The 23018-nt window shown below is 54.3% G+C and overlaps 1 protein-coding gene across 1 annotated transcript in view; it reads left to right on the plus strand.

Annotated features, from left to right (window-relative positions):
• The window catches only part of NUP98 (nucleoporin 98 and 96 precursor), a 78630-nt gene that overhangs the window by 47480 nt on the left and 8132 nt on the right, over positions 1–23018 (plus strand). The window contains exons 21-26 of the mRNA XM_082276134.1: positions 8744–8923; positions 13310–13460; positions 15457–15871; positions 17905–18125; positions 19517–19786; positions 19887–20044. Of these exons, the coding sequence (XP_082132260.1) occupies positions 8744–8923; positions 13310–13460; positions 15457–15871; positions 17905–18125; positions 19517–19786; positions 19887–20044 (1395 nt within the window). The remainder of the gene's footprint in view (positions 1–8743; positions 8924–13309; positions 13461–15456; positions 15872–17904; positions 18126–19516; positions 19787–19886; positions 20045–23018) is intronic.

Raw genomic sequence — 23018 nt, forward strand, 5'->3', positions numbered from 1 at the left:
GAAATTGCACTGGTATGCACTTTTCTTTGCTAATTGCACCAATAGTAGATCATATATATATTTGTAGCAATTTTTAATCACATATATTACACTTTAAATCACCTATTAATTTTTATAACACGTGATATATTAAGATTACCAGCGCCTTTTTACCTATGATATATACCTTTGTTATTAAGTACCTGCATTCCTTTGTTCTATTGTTGTTCTGTCTGCCTTAAGATCAACTTATTATGAGATGTATATGTGTATGTGGATTGGCTGCTAAGGGGGGGTTGTCCCACAGTGTATCTCTTTGTGTTTCAATAAAGAGTTAGTTGCTTTAAGATCCATACAAGCTAAGGTCAGGCTAGTTTTTGTATGTAGTGCGGCTGGAATCTCTATAGCTGTCCAGACGGAGGAAGCCATATACTGACTGAAGACCACAAGTATAGTGTAGGTTTAAAAATTTTCGTTACATTGGTGGCAGCGGTGGGATGCTTCCTGCAGTCTGGGACATCCAAACCTCCACTGGGATCCAAGATTCGGATAACAGAAGAGGAGAGGTACAGATATCAGCCGCAATAGAAGAGGAATTTGGAAGGAGGTTGCGAGAGATGCGGATACAGCACAGGGGACCGGTGTCAGAGAAGGTCCTCAGCACAGGGGACCGGTGTCAGAGAAGGTCCTCAGCACAGGGGACCGGTGTCGGAGAAGGTCCTCAGCACAGGGGACCGGTGTCGGAGAAGGTCCTCAGCACAGGGGACCGGTGTCGGAGAAGGTCCTCAGCACAGGGGACCGGTGTCGGAGAAGGTCCTCAGCACAGGGGACCGGTGTCGGAGAAGGTCCTCAGCACAGGGGACCGGTGTCGGAGAAGGTCCTCAGCACAGGGGACCGGTGTCGGAGAAGGTCCTCGGCACAGGGGACCGGTGTCGGAGAAGGTCCTCAGCACAGGGGACCGGTGTCGGAGAAGGTCCTCAGCACAGGGGACCGGTGTCGGAGAAGGTCCTCGGCACAGGGGACCGGTGTCGGAGAAGGTCCTCGGCACAGGGGACCGGTGTCGGAGAAGGTCCTCGGCACAGGGGACCGGTGTCGGAGAAGGTCCTCGGCACAGGGGACCGGTGTCGGAGAAGGTCCTCGGCACAGGGGACCGGTGTCGGAGAAGGTCCTCGGCACAGGGGACCGGTGTCGGAGAAGGTCCTCGGCACAGGGGACCGGTGTCGGAGAAGGTCCTCGGCACAGGGGACCGGTGTCGGAGAAGGTCCTCGGCACAGGGGACCGGTGTCGGAGAAGGTCCTCGGCACAGGGGACCGGTGTCGGAGAAGGTCCTCGGCACAGGGGACCGGTGTCGGAGAAGGTCCTCGGCACAGGGGACCGGTGTCGGAGAAGGTCCTCGGCACAGGGGACCGGTGTCGGAGAAGGTCCTCGGCACAGGGGACCGGTGTCGGAGAAGGTCCTCGGCACAGGGGACCGGTGTCGGAGAAGGTCCTCGGCACAGGGGACCGGTGTCGGAGAAGGTCCTCGGCACAGGGGACCGGTGTCGGAGAAGGTCCTCGGCACAGGGGACCGGTGTCGGAGAAGGTCCTCGGCACAGGGGACCGGTGTCGGAGAAGGTCCTCGGCACAGGGGACCGGTGTCGGAGAAGGTCCTCGGCACAGGGGACCGGTGTCGGAGAAGGTCCTCGGCACAGGGGACCGGTGTCGGAGAAGGTCCTCGGCACAGGGGACCGGTGTCGGAGAAGGTCCTCGGCACAGGGGACCGGTGTCGGAGAAGGTCCTCGGCACAGGGGACCGGTGTCGGAGAAGGTCCTCGGCACAGGGGACCGGTGTCGGAGAAGGTCCTCGGCACAGGGGACCGGTGTCGGAGAAGGTCCTCGGCACAGGGGACCGGTGTCGGAGAAGGTCCTCGGCACAGGGGACCGGTGTCGGAGAAGGTCCTCGGCACAGGGGACCGGTGTCGGAGAAGGTCCTCGGCACAGGGGACCGGTGTCGGAGAAGGTCCTCGGCACAGGGGACCGGTGTCGGAGAAGGTCCTCGGCACAGGGGACCGGTGTCGGAGAAGGTCCTCGGCACAGGGGACCGGTGTCGGAGAAGGTCCTCGGCACAGGGGACCGGTGTCGGAGAAGGTCCTCGGCACAGGGGACCGGTGTCGGAGAAGGTCCTCGGCACAGGGGACCGGTGTCGGAGAAGGTCCTCGGCACAGGGGACCGGTGTCGGAGAAGGTCCTCGGCACAGGGGACCGGTGTCGGAGAAGGTCCTCGGCACAGGGGACCGGTGTCGGAGAAGGTCCTCGGCACAGGGGACCGGTGTCGGAGAAGGTCCTCGGCACAGGGGACCGGTGTCGGAGAAGGTCCTCGGCACAGGGGACCGGTGTCGGAGAAGGTCCTCGGCACAGGGGACCGGTGTCGGAGAAGGTCCTCGGCACAGGGGACCGGTGTCGGAGAAGGTCCTCGGCACAGGGGACCGGTGTCGGAGAAGGTCCTCGGCACAGGGGACCGGTGTCGGAGAAGGTCCTCGGCACAGGGGACCGGTGTCGGAGAAGGTCCTCGGCACAGGGGACCGGTGTCGGAGAAGGTCCTCGGCACAGGGGACCGGTGTCGGAGAAGGTCCTCGGCACAGGGGACCGGTGTCGGAGAAGGTCCTCGGCACAGGGGACCGGTGTCGGAGAAGGTCCTCGGCACAGGGGACCGGTGTCGGAGAAGGTCCTCGGCACAGGGGACCGGTGTCGGAGAAGGTCCTCGGCACAGGGGACCGGTGTCGGAGAAGGTCCTCGGCACAGGGGACCGGTGTCGGAGAAGGTCCTCGGCACAGGGGACCGGTGTCGGAGAAGGTCCTCGGCACAGGGGACCGGTGTCGGAGAAGGTCCTCGGCACAGGGGACCGGTGTCGGAGAAGGTCCTCGGCACAGGGGACCGGTGTCGGAGAAGGTCCTCGGCACAGGGGACCGGTGTCGGAGAAGGTCCTCGGCACAGGGGACCGGTGTCGGAGAAGGTCCTCGGCACAGGGGACCGGTGTCGGAGAAGGTCCTCGGCACAGGGGACCGGTGTCGGAGAAGGTCCTGCTAGGATGGTATGATGTGAATCCCCTTGGAACTCTGGAAGGAAACGCTAGCCTGTGAGCAGCAACACCAGGGAAAAATCCTCCCCTCCATCCAGGAAAGGTACTGGTCCCAGTATGGATTGTGGGTGCTGGTTTTGGGAGATAAACCGAACAAGGAATGGAAAGCTGAATTAAGCAGGCTGGTCCAGGAGGAGATATGATTGGATGAGAGGTACAGAGCTCTCCGCTGGTATGTAACCCAAGTGTGCCCATGGACAGCTGACGACAGCCCAACAGAAGGCTTTGGCTACAGCGCCCTGGGACTGTCATTAGAGAAGTGGTCAGAGGACCCAAACTTTGGGAGTGATTTGGAGTGGCGATTAGAGGAAATTATGAATTCCAGAGAAAAGATCCTGACCCTCTTGGAAGTGCTCTGGGCACTGGAAGATATGGAGTTTCTGGCCATACAGGAATGGGAGCTGGAGATCGCCTACAGCCGGCTGCTAGACCCTGCTCAGCACCAGCCAGTGCTACCGGGAGAGGAGATTGTAGGTCCCTAGTCCCAGACTCCCAGCAGCACTAGGAGTGGAGACTGTCGGTCCCCCTACCCAGCACCAGCCAGTGTTACCGGGAGAGGAGATTGTAGGTCCCTAGTCCCGGCAGCAGCCAACAGCACTGGGAGTGGAGACAGTCAGTCCCACTACCCAGCCCCAGCCACGGAGTACGGATTTACCTGACTTTTCATTGGAGGATCATATGGGTGATAAATCACCTGCCAAAGTGTTGCCACTGGACCCTGGTGCCACCAGCCTGTGCCCTGGACTTTCAGCAATAATACAGACTGAGGATTTAATAGACTTTCCTGCTGAGGAATAACATCCCAGTGAGCTTACAGCAGAAGAGCGGCATCCAGGCCTAGCGCTGCTGACCTCTGCCTGCAACAATTGGTGGCCCAGGAAGATGTGTGCAAGGTCACTGACTTTACTTCCCTGCAGAACAGCTGGCATCAGGGCCTAACATCACTGAGCTCTGCCCAACACCAACAGCAGCTTCAGCCTTCCTGAGAGAAGAGGCAGCCGACCTTTCTCCTACACCACTGACAGGGACATGGGATTTCCTGCCAGCACCATATGTGGAGTTAGAAGTAACTTCTACAGCAGAAGCGCTGACAACTGGACAGAGGGTCCAAGACCTCTGCCCCACACCTGCAGCATTTCCAGAGCCCCAGGGTGAGAAGGTGGTCACTCCCCAGCAGCAGATCAGTATCCAGGGTGAGAAGGTGGTGATCAGTCCCCAGCAGCAGACGGTGCTCCAGAATGATGACACCAACCCAGCAGAAGAGCTGGCAACAGGGCAGAGTGCTGCCGGCCTCTGCCCTCAACTAACAAAGGATGGGTTTCCTGAGAAAGTGGATGGGACTGCAGTCTTCACTTGTATACCCCAGGGATGCTGGGTAGGCGGCCCAGATCCCCAACAGCCTGACAAAGTGAGCCCAGCCACCCTGTCTTCTCTCCAGCGGCTGAAAGAACTCCTTCGGAGAAGGGCCAGTCCACGCTTCTCCCCCAGTTGCGGGTATGTTCTACGAGAGTCAGAGGTTGGCTGGGTGAGTAACGCTGTGTTCCGGACAATTTGTTTGGGGTACTGTGTGGGGACAGACATTGGGGGATGGGAACTATGGACTAACTTCGAAGTCAATCAGTTTGGGGTCTCCTCCTGCATTAGTCTCCTTCGCAAAGGGGAGAGATGTGACGGGAGTCACTTTGGTTGGGGGGCTTGTGGAACCCAGATTGCTTTAGGGAGATTGGGAGACACCTTGTCCAAATAGGTTGGGAGACACCTTGTTACATCCATTAACGCAACACAACATCTTTTACAATTTACAAGAAATGGGTATTACATCTTCATTCATTTTATTATATTTTTTGTGATTTTTTTTTTTTTTTGTGCCTCTTTCATAAAAATATATCATGTCATGGGGGTTTTAAGTGATTTTATAGCCAAAAATACTAATGCGAAAAATGAGAAAATTGCTGTAGAGATGAAATGGTTAAACGGGGGCCATCTATCATCAAGAGAACATGTAGGTTACAATCTATTCCATAGATCCCAGACTCGAGGCGTTGTGGGAGTGCACCATCGAGGCGTTGTGGGAGTGGAGTGCACCATCGAGGCGTTGTGGGAGTGCACCATCGAGGCGTTGTGGGAGTGCACCATCGAGGCGTTGTGGGAGTGCACCATCGAGGCGTTGTGGGAGTGCACCATCGAGGCGTTGTGGGAGTGCACCATCGAGGCGTTGTGGGAGTGCACCATCGAGGCGTTGTGGGAGTGCACCATCGAGACGTTGTGGGAGTGCACCATCGAGACGCGAGGCGTTGTGGGAGTGCACCATCGAGGCGTTGTGGGAGTGCACCATCGAGGCGCGGGGCTACGTTGAAGACCTAAAACGAAGCTTTGCCAAGGAAACGGTGCAGAAAAGAGACCTCATCCCTTCACAACTGTAAAATGTCCAGTGGCCCCATCGTTCAGACCTGGTGGCAACCAAGAGGGGCCCTGGTACTCTTGTCTACCGTCCAGAGATGTCTGGTCAGAAGTGGTCATCATGGAAGACGTGCGGCTTTTTACTTTTTGCGCTATAAACAAAAAAAGCGTTTATTTTGAAAAAATAACAATATTTTTCACATTTTTTTATATGAAATTCCCCCCAAAAAAAAATGTAAAAATCAAATTTTTTTTAAATTTTTGCCCAATTTGTTTTCTGCTACCTAGGTTTAGTAAAAAAAATCGCAATAAGCGTATTTTGATTGGTTTGCGCAAAAGTTATTGCGTTTACTAACTAAGGGAAAGATTTCTGTCATTTTTGGTGTTTTTTTTTTTAACGCGTAATGTCGGTGATCTGCGATTTTTTTTTTTTTGCGGGACTGCGACATTGCGGCGGACAGACCGGACCCCTGACTGACATTTTTGACACTTTTGGGGGTACCAGTGACATTACTGCAGTAATCAGTGCTATATATATGCACTGTTACTGTAAAAATGACACTGGCAGGGAAGGGGTTAATTTTATTGGAGAGGGAGGGGTTAATGTATGCCTGGTGCTTACTGACGTGTGGGGGGGGAGGTGACTGTGTGACAGAAGGACAGATCGGATGTCCAGCTATGCTGAACACTCCGATCTGTCAGTCCCTGTCACTATGGAGATCCGCCTGCTGTGTTTACATACAGCGGGCGGATCTCCAGACTCGATCCCCGACGATCGGGGCAGAGCAGCGGCAATCGCCGCTGCTCCTCCGCTGGCCCGACTCCCGCTGTGAATGAACACAGCGGGAGCGAGCCTCCGGCGGCGCGCGAGCGCCGCCCACAAGGGGCGGAGTCCAGCGACATAGGTCTACGTCGCTGGACGGGATCGCGGCACTTTGCCGCAGTAGCCTCCATGTGAGCGGAGGTAAAGTGGTTAAGACTGTTAAGTCCAAATATGAAATGTTCAGGTGTTGTAGAAGGTTTGCTGAAGGCCTAGAGGGTGTACGAGGAGTACCAGAATGTAACTGTGAAGCATGGTGGAGGTTCCTTGCAGGTTTGGGGCTGCATTTCCACCCTTGAAGTTGGAATTTAGTCAGAATGAAAGGTCTCCATACTAAGTGCAGACAAATACTTATCCATCATGCCATACCATCCGATGTCTGGTCACACATTCATTCTGAATTTAGGACAATGACCCCAAATACACAGCCAGTCATAAAGAATGGTCTTCAGACTTCAAAGTCAAAAGAACTGGAAGAGATGGTATGACCCAACGGAACCCTGAGATGGTATGACCCAACGGAACCCTGAGATGGTATGACCCAACGGAACCCTGAGATGGTATGACCCAACGGAACCCTGAGATGGTATGACCCAACGGAACCCTGAGATGGTATGACCCAACGGAACCCTGAGATGGTATGACCCAACGGAACCCTGAGATGGTATGACCCAACGGAACCCTGAGATGGTATGACCCAACGGAACCCTGAGATGGTATGACCCAACGGAACCCTGAGATGGTATGACCCAACGGAACCCTGAGATGGTATGACCCAACGGAACCCTGAGATGGTATGACCCAACGGAACCCTGAGATGGTATGACCCAACAGAACCCTGAGATTTATTCTGGAGAGGAGCTTTAAAAACTGAGCAAGTGTACCTGGGGGTATGGACAGTTCATGGGCTTGTCTCGTACCCCGGGGCTTGTCTCGTACCCCCGGGCTTGTCTCGTACCCCCGGGCTTGTCTCGTCCCCCGGGGCTTGTCTCGTCCCCCGGGGCTTGTCTCGTCCCCCGGAGCTTGTCTCGTCCCCCGGGGCTTGTGTGGTGACCAGAAAGTGGTTTCTCTTCACAAACGGGATGGTCCCACTGCATGGGGTGATCCAATTATTACACTCCCCATATGGGTCTGGGGTTGTTTGTTCCTTTTCTACTGAGTGTGTCTCCAATCTGGGTTCTATTAGTCTTCAAGGGAAGTCTTTTCAGACCAACCCTTGACAACATTATAAAGGTACTGGAGGCAGGAGCCTTCTGAGAACCCCAACCCTGATAGGTATTTCCTTTGTTAAGGTGAATGTCTGCCCTGACGGCTTTTATTTTCGGAACTCTATTCCACAACTCCTTCCTGCAGGTTTTTTTTTTTTAAAAAAAAAAAAAAACTTTCATACTATATTCCCTAAAGTATTGGGACGCCGGCCTTTACACACACATCTTTAATGGCATCCCAGTCTTAGTCCGTAGGGTTCAATATTGAGTTGGCTCCGCCCTTTGCAGCTATAACAGCTTCAACTCTTCTGGGAAGGCCGTCCACAAGGTTTAGGAGTATCTATGGGAATGTTTCACCATTCTTCCAGAAGCGCATTTGTGAGGTCAGGCACTGATGTTGGATGAGAAGGCCTGGCTCAGTCTCCGCTCTCAAACCCAACCCCTGAAAAACACCCCCACATCATAATCCCCCCCCCCCCCCCTCACCAAATGATTTGGATCAGTGCACCAGGCCAAAGACCTGGATGAGTGAGTTTGGGGTGGAGGAACTTGACTGGCCTGCACAGAGTCCTGACCTCAACCCAATAGAACACCTTTTGGGATGAATTAGAGTGGAGACTGTGAGCCAGGCCTTCTCCCCAACATTTGTGCCTGACCTCACAAATGCGCTTCTGGAAGAATGGTGAAACATTCCCATAGACACTCCAAAACCTTGTGGACGGCCTTCCCAGAAGAGTTGAAGCTGTTATAGCTGCAAAAGGCGGAGCCAACCCAATATTGAACCCTACAGACTAAGACTGGGATGCCATTAAAGTTCGTGTGTGTAAAGGCAGGCGTCCCAATACTTTTGGTTCATGTGTGTGTAAAGGCACCTTGTTGCGGCCCTCCCTGGCTTCTGAAAACTCAGCTAACCGCATCGGATGACATGATCATGCCCTTTTCGAGTTGCCACTTAGTTGGCGCCCTCTGCCATTTCCTTTATTGCAGAGATCACTTCAGTCTCGTTGAAGTACTGCCATGGATATTTTTGGACTTTCTAGTCTAATCCTGCACCCCCCCCCCCCCCCCCCTACACTCCCACATCATTTATGTGTATGATTGTTGTAGCTCAGCTGTTTCCCTACCTGCTCTATTTTTCCTTGTGTTACATTTTCCAGGTTACTGGCCAATTATCTGAGTGCCCCCTGGTGGCAGCACTATGAACTGTTTGTCTCTTCTCAGGGCACAGTGGCGGAACTGTTGGGACACGTTCTGGAGCTGGACAGTGATATGGTGGATGTGACTCAGGAGACATTCAAGGAAACTGCAGTGGAAGATGTGGAGGTCCCGGAGGAGCAGGAATCGCTCTCTGCCTCCATACACATTGCCTCATCTCTAGGGGTGAACCCTCATGCTCTGCAGGTGAGTTGCTCAGTTACTGTGTGATGCGATGTTTAGAAATAGAACACCACCACCCTTTCCAGATTCTCATCTCCAGTGAAGGGGGGGGGGGGGATGTTTGATCTCTGTTTGTCGTATTCACTAAAGCCCCGCAGGATATGAAGGTTGGAGGCCAGGCTTAGCGCTCGGTAGGATTGCAGCCCCTGACCAGCAGACACTTGTTTGTTGGATGCCATTTATTGGTGTCGGTGATGATTCACCTGCGTGGAGAGTGCAGAAAAGAGAGGTCACTGGGGTGATCGTTCTTTACCCCCCTGGATACCTACATAGCCAAGGGGAGTATATATTTGGGAAGTATATACCCCAACATACTTCATGTACCCCTCTGATTCTGAGACGTCTTTGTCCCCCCTCTGTTGATTGGTTCTGGCCCTCCTTTGTTGGGTAAGTCTCTGGCCCTCCTCTTGATGGGTGGGTAGCTCTCTGGCCCCTCCTCTTCCTCTTGGTGGGTAGTTATGTTTTCTCCTCCTCCTCCTCCTCCTCCTTGTTGGGTGGGTAGCTCTGTGGTCCCTTCCTCCTCCTCCTCCTCCTCCTCCTTCTTGTTGGGTGGGTAGCTCTGTGGTCCCCTCCTCCTCCTCCTCCTCCTTGTTGGGTGGGTAGCTCTGTGGTCCCCTCCTCCTCCTCCTTCTTCTTGTTGGGTGGGTAGCTCTGTGGTCCCCTCCTCCTCCGGTGGGTAGCTCTGTGGTCCCCTCCTCCTCCTCCTCCGGTGGGTAGCTCTGTGGTCCCCTCCTCCTCCTCCTCCGGTGGGTAGCTCTGTGGTCCCCTCCTCCTCCTCCGGTGGGTAGCTCTGTGGTCCCTTCCTCCTCCTCCTCCTCCTCCTCGTTGGGTGGGTAGCTCTGTGGTCCCTTCCTCCTCCTCCTCCTCCTCCTCCTCCTCGTTGGGTGGGTAGCTCTGTGGTCCCTTCCTCCTCCTCCTCCTCCTCCTCCTCCTCCTCCTCCTCCTGTGGGTAGCTCTGTGGTTCCTTCCTCCTCCTTGTTGGGTGGGTAGCTCTGTGGTCCCTTCCTCCTCCTCCTCCTCCTTGTTGGGTGGGTAGCTGAGGGCCCTTCCTCCTCTTCTTCTTCTTGTTGGGTGGATAGCTCTGTGAGCCCTTTCTCCTCTTCTTCTTCTTGTTGGGTGGGTAGCTCTCTGGGCCCTTCTTCTTCTTGTTGGGTGGGTAGCTCTGTGGGCCCTTCCTCATCCTTCTTCTTCTTGTTGGGTGGGTAGCTCTCTGGGCCCTTCCTCCTCTTCTTCTTCTTGTTGGGTGGGTAGCTCTCTGGGCCCTTCCTCCTCTTCTTCTTCTTGTTGGGTGGGTAGCTCTCTGGGCCATTCCTCCTCCTCCTCCTCCTCCTCTTCTTGTTGGGTGGGTAGCTCTCTGGGCCCTTCCTCCTCCTCCTCCTCCTCCTCTTGTTGGGTGGGTAGCTCTCTGGGCCCTTCCTCCTCCTCCTCCTCCTCCTCCTCCACCTCTTGTTGGGTGGGTAACTCTCTGGGCCCTTCCTCCTCTTCTTCTTGTTGGGTGGGTAGCTCTCTGGGCCCTTCCTCCTCCTCCTCCTCCTCCTCTTGTTGGGTGGGTAGCTCTCTGGGCCCTTCCTCCTCCTCCTCCTCCTCCTCTTCTTGTTGGGTGGGTTGCTCTCTGGGCCCTTCCTCTTGTTGGGTGGGTAGCTCTCTGGGCTCTTCCTCTTGCTGGGTGGGTAGCTCTCTGGGCCCTTCCTCCTCCTCCTCCTCCTCCTCCTCCTCCTCCTCCTTGTTGGGTGGGTAGCTCTCTGGGCCCTTCCTCCTCCTCCTCCTCCTCCTCGTTGGGTGGGTAGCTCTGTGGTCCCTTCCTCCTCCTCCTCCTCCTCCTCCTCCTTTTTGGGTGGGTAGCTCTGTGGTCCCTTCCTCCTCCTCCTCCTTGTTGGGTGGGTAGCTCTGTGGTCCCTTCCTCCTCCTCCTCCTCCTCCTCCTCCTCCTCCTTGTTGGGTGGGTAGCTCTGTGGTCCCTTCCTCCTCCTCCTCCTCCTCCTCCTCCTCCTCCTGTGGGTAGCTCTGTGGTCCCTTCCTCCTCCTTGTTGGGTGGGTAGCTCTGTGGTCCCTTCCTCCTCCTCCTCCTCCTTGTTGGGTGGGTAGCTGAGGGCCCTTCCTCCTCTTCTTCTTCTTGTTGGATGGATAGCTCTGTGAGCCCTTCCTCCTCTTCTTCTTCTTGTTGGGTGGGTAGCTCTCTGGGCCCTTCTTCTTCTTGTTGGGTGGGTAGCTCTGTGGGCCCTTCCTCCTCCTTCTTCTTCTTGTTGGGTGGGTAGCTCTCTGGGCCCTTCCTCCTCTTCTTCTTCTTCTTGTTGGGTGGGTAGCTCTCTGGGCCCTTCCTCCTCTTCTTCTTCTTGTTGGGTGGGTAGCTCTCTGGGCCCTTCCTCCTCTTCTTCTTGTTGGGTGGGTAGCTCTCTGGGCCATTCCTCCTCCTCCTCTTCTTGTTGGGTGGGTAGCTCTCTGGGCCCTTCCTCCTCCTCCTCCTCTTGTTGGGTGGGTAGCTCTCTGGGCCCTTCCTCCTCCTCCTCCTCCTCCTCCACCTCTTGTTGGGTGGGTAACTCTCTGGGCCCTTCCTCCTCCTCCTCCTCCTCCTCCTCCTCCTCTTCTTGTTGGGTGGGTTGCTCTCTGGGCCCTTCCTCTTGTTGGGCGGGTTGCTCTCTGGGCCCTTCCTCTTGTTGGGCGGGTAGCTCTCTGGGCTCTTCCTCTTGCTGGGTGGGTAGCTCTCTGGGCCCTTCCTCCTCCTCCTCCTCCTCCTCCTCCTCCTCCTCCTCCTTGTTGGGTGGGTAGCTCTCTGGGCCCTTCCTCCTCCTCCTCCTCCTTGTTGGGTGGGTAGCTCTCTGGGCCCTTCCTCCTCCTCCTCCTCCTCCTCTTCTTGTTGGGTGGGTAGCTCTCTGGGCCCCTCCTCCTCCTCCTCTTCTTGTTGGGCGGGTTGCTCTCTGGGCCCTTCCTCTTGTTGGGTGGGTAGCTCTCTGGGCCCTTCCTCTTGTTGGGCGGGTTGCTCTCTGTGCCCTTCCTCTTGTTGGGCGGGTAGCTCTCTGGGCCCTTCCTCTTGTTGGGCGGGTTGCTCTCTGGGCCCTTCCTCTTGTTGGGCGGGTAGCTCTCTGGGCCCTTCCCCTTCCTCTTGTTGGGCGGGTAGCTCTCTGGGCCCTTCCTCCTCCTCCTCTTGTTGGGTGGGTAACTCTCTGGGCCCCTCCTCCTCTTCTTCTTGTTGGGTGGGTAGCTCTCTGGGCCCTTCCTCCTCCTCCTCCTCCTCCTCTTGTTGGGTGGGTAGCTCTCTGGGCCCTTCCTCCTCCTCCTCCTCTTCTTGTTGGGTGGGTTGCTCTCTGGGCCCTTCCTCCTCCTCCTCCTCTTGTTGGGTGGGTAACTCTCTGGGCCCCTCCTCCTCTTCTTCTTGTTGGGTGGGTAGCTCTCTGGGCCCTTCCTCCTCCTCCTCCTCCTCCTCCTCCTCCTCCTCCTCCTTGTTGGGTGGGTAGCTCTCTGGGCCCTTCCTCCTCCTCCTCCTCCTCCTCCTTGTTGGGTGGGTAGCTCTCTGGGCCCTTCCTCCTCCTCCTCCTCCTCCTCCTCCTCCTCCTTGTTGGGTGGGTAGCTCTCTGGGCCCTTCCTCCTCCTCCTCCTCCTCCTCCTCCTCTTCTTGTTGGGTGGGTAGCTCTCTGGGCCCTTCCTCCTCCTCCTCCTCCTCCTCCTCCTCCTCTTCTTGTTGGGCGGGTTGCTCTCTGTGCCCTTCCTCTTGTTGGGCGGGTTGCTCTCTGTGCCCTTCCTCTTGTTGGGCGGGTAGCTCTCTGGGCCCTTCTTCTTGTTGGGTGGGTAGCTCTCTGGGCCCTTCCTCTTGTTGGGCGGGTAGCTCTCTGGGCCCTTCCCCTTCCTCTTGTTGGGCGGGAATCTCTCTGGGCCCTTCCTCTTGTTGGGCGGGTAGCTCTCTGGGGGCCCTTCCTCTTGTTGGGCGGGTAGCTCTCTGGGGGCCCTTCCTCTTGTTGGGCGGGTAGCTCTCTGGGCCCTTCCTCTTGTTGGGCGGGAATCTCTCTGGGCCCTTCCTCTTGTTGGGCGGGTAGCTCTCTGGGCCCTTCCTCTTGTTGGGCGGGTAGCTCTCTGGGCCCTTCCTCTTGTTGGGCGGGTAGCTCTCTGGGCCCTTCCTCTTGTTGGGCGGGTTGCTCTCTGGGCCCTTCCTCTTGTTGGGCGGGTTGCTCTCTGGGCCCTTCCTCTTGTTGGGCGGGTAGCTCTCTGGGCCCTTCCTCTTGTTGGGCGGGTTGCTCTCTGGGCCCTTCCTCTTGTTGGGCGGGTAGCTCTCTGGGCCCTTCCCCTTCCTCTTGTTGGGCGGGTAGCTCTCTTCCTCCTCTGGTAGGTAAGTGTTGATTGTGTTTCCTGTATTTGCCAGGTGATGAAGGCGTCTCTTCTGATGGATGAAGATGGTGGGAGTGATCTATTAACACCTTATGGCCACTACCCGTCTATACTGGAGACCTCGCAGGAAAGGCGCTCCCCGCGACTCCTCCACCCCTCTTCTCAGGCTCAGCGGACCTCCAGTGGTGAGTTCACAATGGCAAGAACAGTACATAGAAATTCTTCTTAAAAGCCAGGTGCGGTAACCCATAGCAACCAGTCAGATCAGTGTAGTACTTATTGGTTGCTGCGGGTTTATAAAATGTAACCGTTAGCACTTGACCAGTCATGTACCCGGTAAGTCATTGGTCTTCAACTAAGCAGCCGCTGGATTGCTATTACAAACAGCGAGCGGTGACGCCCACCGGCTGGTCTGAGACCCGAACAAAGCCGGGATTGGCTCTCCACTATGGTAACCTGGAAGAGATAACATGACATCACTTCCTGTTTGCCCGGATGTCAATGGCGCCATAGTCTCCAATATTGGGGTCTTGAATGTTTTTAAGTGCAGAGGAGGGATTTGTGGGTCTTATAGATCCCTCCATTAAGAGTATCTGTCACTCCCTATTGCCACTTCTGACAGCAATAAAAGTGATTTACAAAAGTCCCTCTGTGCGTGCAAAGAGTAACGCACGCATCGGGCAATCATCCCACACGTGAGGTATCGTCTGAACGTCAGATCGTGGGCAGTAATTGCTCTGTAGGTCCTCAGGTACAGCTTGCCTTACAGCAAGGAGAGAACAGCAAGCGGCACAGTTCAGCTTGTTATACTGCCACCTACAGGAGGGTTGTACTGTACTGCTCTACTTGCTGGAGGCGGGAATCTGTAGCTGAGGACCTGCAGTGCAAGGATCTCTCTTCTGTGTCATCCAGGGGGTATACTGCCACCTACAGGAGGGTTGAACTGTGTCACTCACCATTTTCGCTGGAGGGCAAGCTGTACCTGAGGACCTGCAGTACAAGGATCTCCCTGCTTCATCCAACCCTCCTGTAGGTGGCAGTATAACGAGCTGGATAAAGCAGAAGCAGGGAGATCCTTGTACTGCAGGTCCTCAGGTACAGCTTGCCTTACAGCAAGGAGAACAGCAAGCGGCACAGTTCAGCTCGTTATACTGCCACCTACAGGAGGGTTGTACTGTGCCGCTCACTGCTCTACTTGCTGGAGTGGGAATCTGTACCTGAGGACCTGCAGTACAAGGATCTCCCTGCTTCCTGTAACCCTCCTGTAGGTGGCAGTATAATTCGCTGGATGAAGTAGGGAGATCCTTGCACTGTAGGTCCTCAGGTACAGCTTGCCTTACAGCAAGGAGAACAGCAAGCAGCACAGTTCAGCTCGTTAAACTGCCACCTACAGGAGGGTTGTACTGTGCCACTCACCGTTCTACTTGCTGGAGGGGAATCTGTACCTGAGGACCTGCAGTGCAAGGATCTCTTTTGCATCATCCAGGGGGTATACTGCCACCTACAGGAGGGATGAACTGTTCCGCTCACTGTTCTCCTCCTTGCTGGGTGGCAAGCTGTACCTGAGGACCTGCAGTACAAGGATCTCCCTGCTTCCACTTCATCCGTTCTGTTCCATATAGGAGCATAAAGGGGGTACTTGGAGGGGGAGGTATAAAAGGTTCATGTTCTCTGGGCTGTTGAGCAAGCAGAGCTGAAAACGAGGTCATAGAATGGCAGTTTTGGAACAGCTTCTGGAAGAAGCCGCAATACACACAGGGTGGAGTTTACAAAAACTGGAGGAGCCGTGCATGACAGCCAATCCGCTTCTAGCTTAAGATGATTCAGCGGAGCTTTTGAAAATGAAAGCTAGAAGCCGATTGGTAGGAAAAGAAACATCCAGGAATTCCAATTGCCTTTAATTTCCAAAGTGTTGACACCAAAGACACCAACATAGGGTGATGTAGACGCGTTTCACACAAACATCATTACATTAGAAGCTGATTGGTTGTCATGCACAGCTCCTCCAGTTATAATGGAATTCCCTCCTGGTTTTGCAGGTATGAATGTATTATATATAATGTGACATTTCGGAGTGTTGACAAAAAAAAAAAAATCTCAGCCAGCCCGAAATGGAGTTTGTAATGGTTTCTATCTGGAATCTTGGTGTCGGCTCGTATATAATCCATCTTTTCTTCTCAGTTGGAGGTCTTCTACAGTCCCGCTTCACTGGATCTTCATTACTCAAACAGAGCGAGTCCGGGCAGAGTCCTCGTCAATCTTCATCCACCTCCATGGGGGCCCCGTGGCCCGGCTTGGGCCTCTTGGCCCCCTCCTTCCTGATGCCGGCCCCTGCTCCAGAGATACAGATGAAGACGGTGGGGACCCGAAGGCAGCTAGGCCTGGTACCCCTCAAGAAGTCCATATGCTCTGCCCGTGGCAAGATGTTGATTGACATGGGCCTGTTTATGGGACGATCATTCCGGGTTGGCTGGGGGCCCAACTGGACCTTGGCTCACAGCGGGGAGGTCGTTAGCGAGTCCAACATGGTGGAGAAAATCAACAAATTGGAGAATCTGGACTACGGCTTTCTGCCCAAACCAGTCACTGCCAAATCGTAAGTATCCATGGAGGCCAATGTGGCCGCATTCTGGGTGTTCCACAACACACACACACCCCCTGGTGATGAATTTTATGTAGAAGATGAACCTTCCCGGTGTGGCTTGTGTAGGAAAATGCATGAGCAGAAATGGGAGTTTTTCAATTTTATAGCAGTTATACCTCCATCTATGGTGACCGACACCTAAGAACTTACAATAGGCGAGCTCAGTCAGTATACCTCCATCTACCTCCATCTATAGTGACCGACATCTAAGAACTTACAATAGACGAGCTCAGTCAGTATACCTCCATCTATAGTGACCGACATCTAAGAACATACAATAGACGAGCTCAGTCAGTATACCTCCATCTATAGTGACCGACACCTAAGAACTTACATTAGACAAGCTCAGTTAGTATACCTCCGCTTATAGTGACCGACACCCAAGAACACTCAATAGGCGAGCTCAGTCAGTTATACCTCCATCTATAGTGACCGACACCGAAGAACACTCAATAGGCGAGCTCAGTCAGTATACCTCTGTCTATGGTGACCGACATCTAAGAACATACAATAGACGAGCTCAGTCAGTATACCTCCATCTATAGTGACCGACATCTAAGAACATACAATAGACGAGCTCAGTCAGTATACCTCCATCTATAGTGACCGACACCGAAGAACACTCAATAGGCGAGCTCAGTCAGTATACCTCTGTCTATGGTGACCGACATCCAAGAACACTCTAGAACAGTTCTCTCCAAACTTTCTAAACATAGGGCCAGTTTACTGTCCCTCAGACTTTAGGGGGGCTGGACCGTGGCTAGCGGGAGTAGAAAAGGTCCTGACATCATTGGGGAAAAATCAATGCCCCATCATTGGTGTCAGTCGGAGTAATTGTGCCTACTATTGGTGTAATTGAGCCCCATTTTTGGTGTCGGTGGGAGGAATTGTGCTCCATTGCTGGTGTCGGTTTCCTTGTAAGGACTTGGGACCAAGCCATGAAATTAGGACTAACCCACCTGATTGGTCACTACTGCCTAATGACCAAGAAGAGGTGTACCTGCACTCTGCATGTAATAGTGGGCGGAAGGGGGCTGTAAGGTCACTGCAGGCAGTTACTCCAGAGTAGGGTGCATCAGGTGACTTCCAGACCAGGGCAGTTATCCCCAAAATGGGGAGTTTAGTCCCCTATGGCTCTTTGAAGCATGGCCACCAATGGTGGGCCTTGCGGCTGTGGTCTGGTGAATGTCTGTTAGTGGAGCCAGGTGGAAGGCCCCCACCCCAAACACTGTCAGATGGGTGGCTTCTCCCCTCTGGTAGGTAATGGCATCTTGCAGGTGATGGGGTGGACCCCTAAATACCTCCATGGAGTAAGGAGGACCCTTTACAATGGCTCCCCCAAAGGGTAAGCTTAGGTAGAACTCCCTGAATTCCACTATTTCAGGGGTAAAATCCAGTATCCTCCTGAAGAGCGGTAGAAGGGGGTTGAGAATCCTCTAGATTAGACTTCCCAGGAGGAACCTCTGGCTCAGACAGAAGACTTTAGTGGGCTTGCTGGCAGATGTGGTGGGCTCTAACCTGAAGTTAGTCTGACCTTGCTAGTTTTGGGTCCTGGGGGCTCCCAGAAAATCCCAAATCCTTTCCAGTGCACCACCACCTACAAGTGATGTATGATGTGACTGATATCCATTCACCAAGTAGCCATGACTATGAGGTCCTCTGTGACCTGAGATGTCCTACAGATAAACCAAAAATCCAAATTCATTGAATCCCTCCGGGAAGCCCAAATGACTGCATGCCACCCCTTCACGTTCCCCTTATTTGGGATCCTATATGAATGTTAGAAGCCGTGCCTCTGGACAGATCTCAGGGAATGGCCAGTCATGTGATGTGATGGGTGTCAGGGGTGATGGTTCTGGTTCCTAGAGAACATGGGTCAGGTTATTTCCCAGGGGAAGTCTACATTCAGTACCAGGTACTCCCAACTCCTGGATTTTCTGGGGTGTAAAGTGCTAGCGACGAATAACCTCCATCTGTTTCCTCAGACTTGGGGATTCTCCGTTTAAAGTCCATGTGGAGAAGCTGAGTTTGGAGGAGAAGGGAAAGGATCTTCAGTCTTATCTGATCCCTCTGGAGATTGAGCTGAAGAACAGCACCATACAGCCTGATCCATGTCCTCTCCTCATACCGAAGCCCGGCTTTGCCGCCATTCATGACTATGCTGGATGGGTCAGTGAGGAGTGTCAGGAGCCTTCAGAGATGGAAGGTAAGTAGAACTGTTCAGGCTGACCATTCTATGATGTGAGAAGACTTCTAAGATGTGAGAATAGATGTGGTTGGGTAGAGGGGGTGCTGGGAACCCAGAGATTGGTCAGCAATAGTTGTGGTTGGGTAGAGGGGGTCCTGGGAACCTAGGGGTTGATCAGCAATGGATGTGGTTGGGTAGAGGGGGTGCTGGGAACCCAGGGATTGGTCAGCAATAGTTGGTGGGTAGAGAGGGTGCTGGGAACCCAGGGGTTGGTCAGCAATAGATGTGGTTGGGTAGAGGGGGTGCCGGGAACCCAGGGGCTGGTCAGCAATAGATGTGGTTGGGTAGAGGGGGTGCTGGGATCCCAGGGATTGGTCAGCAATGGATGTGGTTGGGTAGAGGGGGTGCTGGGAACCCAGGGGTTGGTCAGCAATGGATGTGGTTGGGTAGAGGGGGTGCTGGGAACCCAGGGGTTGGTCAGCAATGGATGTGGTTGGGTAGAGGGGGTGCTGGGAACCCAGGGGTTGGTCAGCAATGGATGTGGTTGGGTAGAGGGGGTGCTGGGAACCCAGGGGTTGGTCAGCAATGGATGTGGTTGGGTAGAGGGGTTGGTCAGCAATGGATGTGGTTGGGTAGAGGGGGTGCTGGGAACCCAGGGGTTGGTCAGCAATGGATGTGGTTGGGTAGAGGGGGTGCTGGGAACCCAGGGGTTGGTCAGCAATGGATGTGGTTGGGTAGAGGGGGTGCTGGGAACCCAGGGGTTGGTCAGCAATGGATGTGGTTGGGTAGAGGGGGTGCTGGGAACCCAGGGGTTGGTCAGCAATGGATGTGGTTGGGTAGAGGGGGTGCTGGGAACCCAGGGGTTGGTCAGCAATGGATGTGGTTGGGTAGAGGGGGTGCTGGGAACCCAGGGGTTGGTCAGCAATAGATGTGGTTGAGTAGAGGGAGTGCTGGGAACCCAGGGAATGGTCAATAATAAGGTTGGGCGGTGGGAAACAAGGGATTGGTCAGTAATGGATGTGGGGGATTACGAAGTACATTGTGTGAATGAAGGGATTACACTCTGTACGTTGTGTGAATGAAGTGGGTTGGGCTCGGTACAGTGTGTGAATGAAGGGGTTACGCTCAGTCTGTTGGGTGAATGAAGGTGTTACGCTCAGTCTGTTGGGTGAATGAAGGGGTTACGCTCAGTCTGTTGGGTGAATGAAGGGGTTACGCTCAGTCTATTGGGTGAATGAAGGAGTTGCGCTCAGTCTATTGGGTGAATGAAGGAGTTGCGCTCAGTCTATTGGGTGAATGAAGGGGTTACGCTCAGTCTATTGGGTGAATGAAGGGGTTACGCTCAGTCTGTTTGGTGAATGAAGGGGTTATGCTCCATATAATATGCTCCATTTTTCTGCCCCGTACAGCTGTAGTAAAGCAGTGGTGCCTAACATGGACCATGTGCAAGGCATTGTGGGGCCAGCTGCGAGATCTGGAGGCCAGCCTAGATGAAATAAACGAGTATGTGGAGAGACTTCAGCGCAGGAAGGCCTTCTCCCAATGGTTGGCTGAAACGGCGGTTGATCGAATAGAGTCGGAGACTGTGATGCACCAAAAGGAACGCCCCATTGAGGCCGTCTTCAGCTACCTGACCGGCTGCCGCATCAGTGAGGCTTGTCGCCTGGCGCAGAGATCTGGTGAGAGCTTGCCTTGTGTTCATATAACCTCACTAGGGGGCGCTGTGTGTACAGCAGAGACGACCTATTTACAGTTCTTGGCTGTGTGATGTCTTTGCAGGGGACCATCGGCTCTCTATGATGTTGTCACAGCTGGTGGGTAGTCAGCAGTTACAGGAATTGATGCGGATGCAGCTGGAAGACTGGCAAAAGCAGCAGGTGGACCGCTTCATCCAGGAGGAGAGGCTGAAGGTCTATGTGCTGTTATCTGGCACTGCGGTAAGTACCGACCTGTCGACTGGCGCCCCCATCCCGGGGCGGCCCCCATTTTGAGCAGTGTCCCCGTCCCGGGGCGGCCCCCATTTGGAGAAGTGTCCCCGTCCCGCGGCGGCCCCCATTTGGAGCAGCGTCCCTATCCGTTTTTTATAGACCATGGTTTCTCAATTCTGGTCTTCCAAGTACCCATAACGGGTCATGTTTTTAGGATGTTCATCCAGCTGTAACCATTGCCAGTCACATGACACGCCGGCTCCTCTTCCAGTAGTGGTGAATTGGTGCCATGGTGGGAGGGGGCGGGTCCATGACGTTCTGCCCTCAGGAAGAGGGTTGACTGATGCTGGGTGTTGGTGTTTGGCCATGGAATGGTGAGTCTTCGGGGGAGGGTACTGTAGCCAGGGCAGAGAATAGAACAGGTCCTACATCCTGGAGTCCCGGGCTGGGGGTGTGGTCTGTGTCTGTGGACGGCTGCACTTCTCAGGAGCAGATTCCTTTTTTACATTCTTTATTGATTTTAGGGAATTATTGGGTTATACTGCCACCTTCATGAGGTTGGGACACTGGCAAACAAAAATAACCATCAAGCCTGCCTGGAATTGCCATGCCTTCATTTTTGCTAGGGTCCCTGGAGGTTGGAGGCTTCTCCTCCACTCTGCTGGGCAGTTTAATAAGATTGATTTATGGATTTCGTTTCTTGGTTCTCTGCAGATATTTTTTTTTTTTTTTTTTTAATTTCCTTCAATCTAAACAAAACTTGTACTATTCAACCTGAGCTGGTCTCTCTACAGAAGATTTCCTATTGGTGATTCCACTAAGACCAGGGACCTGCTGGACTGAAGTTTGCGGGTCTAATCAGAAATGTGGATTTCGGGCACTGGGTTTCCAGTTCCTTGTGTCCTGTTACCTCCAGACTATTTTCCAGGTCCAGAGCTGTGGCAGTCTCCGATGTGACCCAGTCTCTGGAGGCTCGGTCTTTGGCTTGACCTGGTCTCTGGAGGCTCGGTCTTTGGCTTGACCTGGTCTCTGGAGGCTCGGTCTTTGGCTTGACCTGGTCTCTGGAGGCTCGGTCTTTGGCTTGACCTGGTCTCTCTCTCTGGAGGCTCGGTCTTTGGCTTGACCTGGTCTCTGGAGGCTCAGTCTTTGGCTTGACCTGGTCTCTGGAGGCTCGGTCTTTGGCTTGACCTGGTCTTTCTCTGGAGGCTCTGTGTTTGGCTTGACCTGGTCTTTCTCTGGAGGCTCGGTCTTTGGCTTGACCTGGTCTCTGGAGGCTCGGTCTTTGGCTTGACCTGGTCTCTGGAGGCTCGGTCTTTGGCTTGACCTGGTCTCTGGAGGCTCGGTCTTTGGCTTGACCTGGTCTCTGGAGGCTTGGTCTTTGGCTTGACCTGGTCTCTGGAGGCTCGGTCTTTGGCTTGACCTGTTCTTTCTCTGGAGGCTCGGTCTTTGGCTTGACCTGGTCTTTCTCTGGAGGCTCGGTCTTTGGCTTGACCTGGTCTCTGGAGGCTCTGTGTTTGGCTTGACCTGGTCTTTCTCTGGAGGCTCTGTGTTTGGCTTGACCTGGTCTTTCTCTGGAGGCTCGGTCTTTGGCGGCTTGGTCTTTGGCTTGACCTGGTCTTTCTCTGGAGGCTCGGTCTTTGGCTTGACCTGGTCTCTGGAGGCTCGGTCTTTGGCGGCTTGGTCTTTGGCTTGACCTGGTCTTTCTCTGGAGGCTCGGTCTTTGGCTTGACCTGGTCTTTCTCTGGAGGCTCTGTCTTTGGCTTGACTTGGTCTTTCTCTGGAGGCTCTGTCTTTGGCTTGACCTGGTCTTTCTCTGGAGGCTCGGTCTTTGGCTTGACCTGGTCTTTCTCTGGAGGCTCGGTCTTTGGCTTGACCTGGTCTTTCTCTGGAGGCTCGGTCTTTGGCTTGACCTGGTCTCTGGAGGCTCGGTCTTTGGCTTGACCTGGTCTTTCTCTGGAGGCTCGGTCTTTGGCTTGACCTGGTCTCTGGAGGCTCTGTGTTTGGCTTGACCTGGTCTTTCTCTGGAGGCTCTGTGTTTGGCTTGACCTGGTCTCTGGAGGCTCGGTCTTTGGCTTGACCTGGTCTTTCTCTGGAGGCTCGGTCTTTGGCTTGACCTGGTCTCTGGAGGCTCTGTGTTTGGCTTGACCTGGTCTTTCTCTGGAGGCTCTGTGTTTGGCTTGACCTGGTCTCTGGAGGCTCGGTCCCTGGCACGATCCTGTCTTGGTGGGCGTGGTCCCTCGCGGCTTAGTCTCTTCGGATGCCCGGGGCTGTTGGATGGCTTAATGACTGCTAAATCAAGCATCTCCCTAATCTCCTTCCTCATACCTTCTCTCACTGACTTGGGTACCCAGTATGCTGCCTGCCGGATAGGCAGCTGTCCCAGGGTCCCCAATCGGTGCCCTGCCATAGTAGTGTACCCAAGCTAGGTGGAAAACATGTCCTGAATCTTCCTAAAGGACCAGCCTGGCCTGGTCCTGCTGCTCTAGGCCCTAGCTGTCTGTCTAACCTCACTGCCTCTACACCAGGTTCTAGGAATGTTCCCTGGTTTGAGCACATTTTGGTGCCCTGGGCTTCTCTTGGTACGTTTTGAGCATCTTCACATGTAAGGTCTGCCAGACTTTCATCTGATCACTCAGCTACCAGGTAGGTAGGGTCACATATTTGCTGCATTACCTTTTGAGGGGCCCTGCCAAGTGATCTGTAATTTATCCGACTTGGTAGGTTTGTGGGCAAGAACTTTCTGCCCTACAGCCAGAGTGTGATTCAGGGCATTGCTATTGTACTTTCGCTTCTGCCACCCCTGGGCAGTCTGAAGGTTCTCCCGTGTGGTGTCCATGAGTTCCTTCAGCTGGTCCCTGAACACTGGTATGTACCCTACCACAGAGGTCTCATCCCCCACACCTCCTTCCCAATGAGCTCTAAGTAGATCCAGTGGCCTCCTCCCCTGTCTCCCATACAATAACTCAAACTGGCAGAACCCCGT

Source organism: Pelophylax lessonae (genome assembly GCF_965119305.1).
Source record: "Pelophylax lessonae genome assembly, contig: HAP1_SCAFFOLD_294, whole genome shotgun sequence".
In the NCBI taxonomy this organism is placed as follows: Eukaryota; Metazoa; Chordata; class Amphibia; order Anura; family Ranidae; genus Pelophylax; species Pelophylax lessonae.